The following is an 8,759-nucleotide window of genomic DNA, read 5'->3' on the forward strand; positions in this document are numbered from 1 at the left end:
TAGCTTATTTCAATTGAAAACAACTGTATAAAACACTGGATTGTACATCTTCTATTTGCCATCAATGCAAAAATGCAGTCTGGTACGGTACTTTGTTGAAATACTGGAGCCATAAATCTCTCCTTTCTCCTAGGAGCACACAAGGCCTTTGATACATTACCTTTGTATCTATAAATGTACAGCACAACATACGTTTCTGCTGAGTGTTCTTCAGTATCTTAATCTGTTTTCCAGGGCTTCCATTCTTTTTGTCATCTTGTCTAGTAATTATACATTAAGGAAAAACATTATAGGCCATTTAATACATAATGTTGCATAGCACTATATATGAGGTGTATTGAATCCTACAGATTATTTCTGCCTGTGCGAAAGTACTTCTGGCAGAGGGGCTGATTTTTGCTGACTTTTCTTTTTCCCATTGCAGGACCTCCCCCTCCCATTATGCTTAACACTGTTCCTGGGAGTCCCTTCAGGACAAGGTTTCAAAGGATGTGGGGATTTACATGGCGGGAGGGATGGGACAGGGGAGTTTTATCCCAAAAACTGCTCGTGGACCATTGGATCCACCTTAGTATTATTTACTTAAAAGATTTATAGCCTGCCTTTTAGCCCTATCAGGACCACCAACTTGCTCGGAAAAGCTAAAAACAGAGTACTATAAAAATTAATCATAAAACCAGAACTAAAATATACGTATATAAAAACACAGACATCAATTTAAAAGGGTGGGGTAGAGAGTAGAGACGAACCGAATGCACCCTCGAAAATGGCTCATTTGGGCCCCTTTTGGGCTGCTCCAGGCCAATTCAGATTCTCTGATCTGAATCGGCTTGCTGCCGAAATTCGGCGGCAATTCGGCCCCATTATATCCTATGGGTCATTGAAGTCTTGCCACCACGATTGAAAAGGCCCTCTCTCGGGTGACCACCCGCCTAATCCCAGAATGCAGGGGGCTCCCAAAGCAGGGCCTCAGAAGGTGACTGTAGTGGCCAGGTAGGATTGTAAGGGAGTAGGCAGTTCTGAAGGTAGTCCTTAGTAGAGTTACCTGATTGATTATAAAGTTAAAATCCCACAAATTGCATGTAACTACTAGAGACATCTCCATCCAAAGAAATGCACATCCATCTCCATCTGAAGGTATGCGCAGCCAGTTAACTGACCACATCAGTATTGCTGTGTTGGGGTGGACAGGAACACTGAGAGATGTAGCTGCTGTGGAACCCTGCCTGGTGCAGAAAAAAGCTGATATAGTAACAGCGACAGATAGTAGTCCCACTGAACACTTGGCAACCACATCTGTGACGTGTATTTGTTCAAGCATAGCTGAGTTCTTGGCAGGAGTAAGAAACAACAGAAACATTAGGATAGATGGCACTTAATGATGCCAGCTATTCAGTCCCATGCTGCATAGCAGTTTTGTGGCAGATTGCTCTGCTCCAGCAGCTGAAGTAGTTACCTAGCGCCAAGGACTTCAGTAACTGTAGCAGCTGACAGTGTCGCTGAGTTCTGACATTTCTTAAAGGTAGGCTCTGTGTGCATAATGTGATATTCAGCTTTTAGTCACTGCTCAAGATCACCTGATCATAGACAAAAGGAAAGTAAGTAAATAGGCAGCTTGGACTCTCAAGATTGCAGCTAGAGGGAGCCTTTGCTTCATACTGTTACTACCAAGCTTTGTATGAAACCACAGCATGTACTGGCAGTGTCAGCGATGTATTCGATCCAGTGTACTAGAAATCAGACTCGTGCTAAAAACATGCCACTACTACTGAAGTAAACAGCAAGGCACCAGAAAGAGTACAAAACAGGTACTGTGCTTTCAGTGTAATCTCATTCCCCCTTGTTCCCCGGTATATATACATCAGTTCATGGTGATTCTGCATATCATGTCCATTTTCCTGTTCAAAGTACCCCCTGCTTCAAACTTACTAGAAGATTATTGGGGAAAGACTCCCAAGTTGTAACAACTCTCCTTTCTGTTCCTACCCGAAGCGTACAGGAGCTATCAGATGTGCCAGGGACTGCAAGTTTTTAGATGAAGCTCTTGCAGAACTCCTTCAAATATGTATTTATTTCTTAATGTCAGACTATTCCCTTATTAGAATGGGGTTTGATTTTTAAATCAAAGAACCTATGAATTCATTGGAACAGGAACATGTATGTAAAAAAAGGATATATTGTCTTGTTAGTTTTTTAACTTCAGCATTTGCCAAATTCTGGAATGTCATAAGATTTTCACATTTGCATGGATCTTTCTTGTCTTCTGAAGGATTCCCTGAACAGGAAGTGGAAAGTATTCATAACACACAAGCTAAGGAAACAGAGTCATCCTTGGAACAAAGCTATTAAATCTAACCTATGCTTACATTAACTGTCATTAAAGTAATCAACAGCGTAGTGTGCTGGAAACTGATGGAAGAAGTATGGAAAATTTTTCATGACTAGATTTAGCATATACATTTAGCACATTTAACACATCATTGGAAGTCCAGTACTTTTGCTGAAACAGCAGTGAGTTGTGCAGAATTGCAGATTCTTGATCACAGAAAGCTGCAACAGGCCAGGATACACAGGCAGGAGAAATGGGCATCAATTACACTTTTATCTCATCTCTCTAGCTCATGATTCTCCCCTGTACATTTCACCTTCACAACAAGCTTGTGAGGTAGGTTAGGCTGAAAGAGAGTGAATGGCCCAAGGTCACCCAGTGAATTTCCATGGCATATTGGGGATTTGAACTCTAGCTCAACACTAACCACACCATCAGTACTGTCACAGATGTATGTGCCAGCTACGTATTCAGCAGAGGGAAGATTCTTGTGAGCAACAGCAGGTCTGCATGCACAAACCCCAAGATCAAGGCCACTGTCTGTTAAAGCTAATGTCTTACAAGACTGATACTATCTAATGCTTAACTATAATGCCTTCATATTTGTTCCAAAATGGAGCAGATCCTGCAGAGTTCAGATTCAGAATGTTCACAGCTACATGAGAGAAACTGCAAGTGCACAGGCAAAGAAACAGGAGGAAACTGAGGCCTAGTCCTCCTCACTGATGAGTCCAAGCTACATTGAGAACGCATCAACTAGATGGCAGGGGGAGCCTCCCATGATCGGATGCTTCATACAATGAGCTCCTTCCACACTGAAAACCAGATGTGAAGGAGAAGGGTGACAATTGCAGTCTGAAGTGGTAGGAGACACCAGCAGAAAGACTTACCACCTTGGTGAGAACTATAAGGTTGGATCCTGTATAGAATCACAGAGTTGGAAGGGGCCACAGAGACCATCTAGTCCAACCCTCCCGCTCAATGTAGGGTCTGCCTAGAGCATTCATGACAAGTGTTTGTCCAGATGCTGCTTTGGACTCTTCTTGTTGAAAACATTTTCCCACTGGCACCAGAGATTGACAAGCAGGAGGAATGTGCTAATGCCGACAATAGACTGCCAAACCAAGGTGTGCTGGTGGCAGAGCTCTGTGTTTAAACAGAGAACTGTGCTAGTTATGCCAGCATTAATTATCAGGGTCCACTCAACAGCAAAGGGATGTGAAGGGAGAGGGATGAACCCTCTCCTAGACCGCAGCAGCTCTCTCCTGACCGGACCTTTTCTTGGTGATTTGCTCCTTAGCTGGGAGAAAAGTTCTTGGGGGAAAAAGGAAGCTACATGGATTTTAAGCTGAAAAATGTAGTATTCCAAACTCCTCATTAGTGTGCCCCTTTTGTAAATTTAACTATCACGAGCACCTTGATATCTAATTTTGTCCTAATTTCCCCCTTTTGGGAGAAAGGTGAGACTGAAATGACTACAGTAGAACCCAATGCAGAGTTATTCCAGTCTAAGCTCACTGATACCAATGTTAATCGCTTTCAGCAAGAGTTACACTGCCAAACATCTTGTCAAACCATGAAACTGCATGAAAGCAATACAGATCAGTGAGAAACAGTATGGTGTACTAGAATGCCAGGTTGCCTCCCCAGTTGCAATAGTTCTTCTTGGGTGCTTCTCCAAAACACCATTGTCTGGGCATCTCCCCATGGGGTTTTGTTGGTGTTACTGTGACTTTTCTCAAACCTGCTTTGGTGTATTTCCCAAATATTGTTCTCAGATGTTGGTCTGAGGGAACTGTGGACAGGAAGGTACAAACTTCTCACCTACATCTGGTGCCATTTTCCCTTCCCCCACTTTAACACACCCCCCAGCCAGGAAGCTTTTTCCTGTTCTTAAAAAAAATTATTAATAATAAATATATTGCTGTGTTTTTCTCACATGATAGGGATAGGGAGAAGCAAACTCCCAATTAAAAAAATAATGTCAAAGGGGGGGGGGGAATCACCCTGCTTGGACGCTCCAAGCAGTGAGAGTAAAACATGGCATCACCCCCATGAGGAAGCAGCCTCAAATTTGGGCTTTTCCACATTTCCATTTTACTCACTAGTAAGTTCCTGTCTCTTTTTTTTGGGGGGGGGGTTCCCCTGTTTCGCTCCCTCTAGTGGTCAATTCAGGTAACACAAGTTTATTTCCAGCATATCTCCCTGCAGATTTAAAATGCGGGTTTTCATGCTGGAAATAAACTTGTCTGATATCAAATCAACCACCAGAGGGAGCAAAACATGTACGAAAGAGAACACCCCCCCAAGAAACAGGAACTTTGTTGTTGTTGCCATCAAGTTACAGTGGACTTATGGCAAACCCATAAGGTTTTCAAGGCAAGAGATGTTCACAGGTTTGCTTTTCACCAGCAAGTAAAATAAGGCTGCAGAAAAGCCTGGTGAATGGGAAAGCCCTGCTCACATCCTTGGGTGACTTTCAGCCAGTCACTGATTCCCAATCTAACCCATTTTATTGGGTTGTTCTTAGGATAAAACAGGGAGAAGGAAAACCATGTATGCATCCCTGAGTTTCTTGGAGGAAGTACAGGATAAAAATGAGATCAGCTAAAGGAAAAACACTGACATTTCCATAACCCTGGCAAATCAAAGGAGGTGGCTAATACTGGTACACATGCTGATGATGAATACTAGTAATAAATATTACCTTTGCAGAACACAGATTTACCTGAAACTACTGTTGATCGCAACCGTTTTTCTTCGAAAAGATATTTGTGGTGGACTGCAAAATTGGAACAGGCAAGAACATCTTTGATTGCTAGTGTAGCTGCTTCAGGTTCTGCAGGGGAAACCACACAGAAAGAGGTGGAGTTAAAATATTTACCAAGCCTTCTCTATTGCATATTATACAATATCTTATTGCAATTCAGCGCTTTATTTAAAATATTCCATCCCACTTGTACACACAATTAGGGCCTTCAAGGCAGTGAGCAGTTAAAAAGACACCGAAAACTAAATGCCTATACACACACACACCCCAATTTAACAAAAACATACAGGCAGGAGGGTCAGTTAGAGAACCCCAAACAAAACAGTGAAGATAATGATAGAGGGAGACAGACAAATCTCTCAGGTGAGGGAATTCCACAATTTTGGTGGCACAACCGAGAAGGTTGTTTCGTGGACTGCCACCATCTGGCCTCACATGGCAAGGATACCCAAAGCAGGGTCCCATAAAGATTATCATAATGGTCAGGTAGGTTCATATGAGAGTAGGTGGACCACAAGCAACTTAACTTCAGTTCACAAGCAACTTAAACGTAACTTTTTAGTGAAGGAGATCCAACTAGGATATCATCTTTCTGAAAGGTTTTTAGACTAATCCAGCACAGAGACAGAATATACATATTTTATACTTTTTCAGATTGATACTGTAGCATGGCTTTAGCTGAAACAAGTTAATGTAAAAAAATCCCCATATGTATCTGACCAAACAGGTCAAATTATGAAGGCTGTCTTAAAAGTTTCATGCATTTTGCTGTACGAAACTTGGGAGGACAACATTACAATCCATGGACAACATTACAATGAATGCATCCCAGTCTTACATTCCCTGGAGAAGAAACAGTATAAAAATGCTTAGTGAATGATCAGCTGAAGTGGAAACCCAACATACATAGGCTGAAAATATCAGACCTTCAGAATATGAATCCATTAATCCTTCTGGTAAATCCTGATGGTATTTCAGAGCTGGAAGAAATATTGTCAAAAAGAAGTAATACAGTTATACAGTAGCATTGGTTGCAGAAGGTGATACATATAATCGTGAAGATACAAAAGCAAAATTGATAGTACAAGCCAACTTTGCAATAAACATTGCCTTAAGTAGAAATAATTATTTTAGGACAACATAATACATCAAAAAGAATTATTTCTGTTAGTATGGTTTATACTTCCCCAGATTTTTTTGCATTCACCCTTGAGCATATGTATATCTAAACAAATCTAAGCTGGGGGTTTAGAGATTTTGACAACAGCAATATTTGTGCTCACAGACTGGCATAAATGCCTCCAGTTGCAAAAGAGAATGGCTAGATCCAAATTATTGTGAATGGAGCAACAGTAGTGGATGGAATAAGAAATTCTCCCTTTCCGCTGTCAGTACAGCCTACTGAAACCCCCTGAAATTCTACTCTCGGAGCTCAGGGGACCCTTAGGTATAGCATGCAGGCAAAGTGGGGGAGGACTGCAGAGGCAGCAGGGAACTGGCAATAAAACATCTGTTCTACTGACTGTGATTACACAGCACCTTTCAGTCAGTGAAGCAACTGCTGGGAGGGGGAAAATTAAATATCTGATATTTCAAGAGAGTGACAGAATTCATTTTTAAAAAAATGATTCAGGTTGGGGCTAGGGTTGCCAGCTCTGGGTTGGAGATTTTGTGGGTAGAGCAAGCAGGGTTTGGGGAGGGACCTCAGCAGGGTACAATGTCATAGAGTCCACCCTCCAAACTGGCCATTTTTTCCAGGCGGAGCTGATATCTATAGCTTGGAGATCTGTTGTAAAACTGGGGCTATATAAGTAGTCCAAAGAAAAGTGTAATCCATTTTTTTGGCTAATTTTGCTTGTATTTGGCTTGTGGGCTGAAGTTGGATACCTGTGCTCTAGAAAAACTACAGACGGAGATTCTAAGCTTTGCGTAGACTATGTCTGGTTTATGAGGCTATATCAGACATTATCCAGAAGAATCACAGGTTTATGGAGTAGGGGGATATTACCATGGCATACTTAAGGATAGAAATGCTTGGGGCTATATAAGTAGTCCAAAGAAAAGTTTAATCCATTTTTTGGGCTAATTTTGTTTGTATTTGGCTTGTGGGCCGAAGTTGGATACCTGAGCTCTAGAAAAAGTACAGACGGAGATTCTAAGCTTTGCGTAGACTATATCTGGTTTATGAGGCTATATCAGACACTATCCACAAGAATCACAGGTTTATGGAGTAGGGGGATATTACCATGGCATACTTAAGGATAGAAATGCTTGAAAATTGCTAAAAATAGAGGTGGAAAGCAACAAACTCCTCCCACATCTCCTCTCCTCCAAATGCTCCACCACAGTCTTCCAGGACTGTCTTGGAAGTAAAGGCTAGCATGAAAAGGATGGTCAATTATATGTTGGGATAGGGAGATGCTTCCTCCCAGCCTGAGAACTCCCATAAGCCATCTACCTACCCTCTGCTGGGAAAGGAAACCATTGACACTGTTGAGACCAGGAAGCCCTGGGCTGATCAGCAGCAATGGTGGCTGCCAAACGTGTCTGCATGGTGCTTTTTACATATGGACAAAGTAGGGCAGGGGAAAATGCGAGGACAAAGCATTGAACAGACTCTCCTTCCCTCCATTTAATCTCTCAATTTCACCATTTCAGTTAATAAAAAACAGAACTGTGCACTGCATGGAAACTCATGGACTTCCAAAATCTATGCAGACTTAGTTACGTCCATGACTCCTACTCAAGTTCCATCAGATTACATTAAGGGTGTTTTAATATGTGACAGTAAGTGGAGCAACTGATCGTCTCTAGGACTTCTTCTGTTATGTACGAATGTTGTTTATGATTGCAGCAGATAATTTGGAAGAGTTTTTGAAAATGTATCCCAAACAATGCAGGTTTTACATTCTCATTAAAAGTTTAGTCTTGCTGCCTGGGGGAAAAAAGGAAACAATAATTTTAAGAACACTTGGAAGGCCAGACCCATGGATCATATAACTGGAATGAAATGCTATGATTTCATAGGTATTGTTTCTACATACGTCTCTTTATTTCTTCTATTCTAAATGTTGTTATGTACGAAAGTAAATCCAAACAAGTTATTTTATTTACTGCCACACAACTTGGAGCGCCAACTTGTTTCAGTAGTGTTCCTTCCAACTCAAATGTGACTAATTCTAACCCACCGGGCTGTCCTAAGAGAAAACTGTAACTCAGTACATTTCCACCCAATGTTTCTGAAGGAACACATCATGATGCTTTTCAGTTTACTGCTGATCTGACTGCAGCCTATACAAAGGGGAGGGCGTTACCAGTCCTCCTGGGTTTTTGTAATTGTACATTTCATACATGACTTATTAAACTGGCAGAAGTAGTACAAATGATTATATATGTCCTTGGCCTTAGAATAAAGTTATACACTCCCCAAGTGATAAACAGCTGAAATATTACTCGTCCCAGAGGTTTATTGCTCAGCATGTTTCACACGTATCCCTGTGATTTTGCAGATGTTCAGACCAAATGGTCAGCTTCCTTGTGATAGGTCCCAAAAATTTCATCTGCACGAAACTTAATTTTATACCTTCACAGATTCTTTTTTGGAGCTTTTCTCTTATTCCTTCCATGGCACTAAAATTCTCAGCATAAAAAAGATGTTTG

At 41.4% G+C, this 8,759-nt stretch overlaps 1 protein-coding gene across 1 annotated transcript in view; it reads right to left on the reverse strand.

The window, feature by feature from the left end:
• The window catches only part of MATN2 (matrilin 2), a 56,666-nt gene continuing 47,907 nt past the window's right edge, over positions 1-8,759 (reverse strand). Inside the window, exons 15-19 of the mRNA XM_015409817.1 lie at positions 8,683-8,755; positions 6,026-6,079; positions 5,037-5,168; positions 2,177-2,275; positions 1-263 (exon numbers count right to left, since the gene is read on the reverse strand). Coding sequence (XP_015265303.1) covers positions 211-263; positions 2,177-2,275; positions 5,037-5,168; positions 6,026-6,079; positions 8,683-8,755 — 411 coding nt within the window. The 3' untranslated portion in view covers positions 1-210. The remainder of the gene's footprint in view (positions 264-2,176; positions 2,276-5,036; positions 5,169-6,025; positions 6,080-8,682; positions 8,756-8,759) is intronic.

The sequence above is a fragment of the Gekko japonicus genome, unplaced genomic scaffold, assembly GCF_001447785.1.
Source record: "Gekko japonicus isolate JY-2015 unplaced genomic scaffold, Gekko_japonicus_V1.1 scaffold47, whole genome shotgun sequence".
Taxonomy (NCBI): domain Eukaryota; kingdom Metazoa; phylum Chordata; class Lepidosauria; order Squamata; family Gekkonidae; genus Gekko; species Gekko japonicus.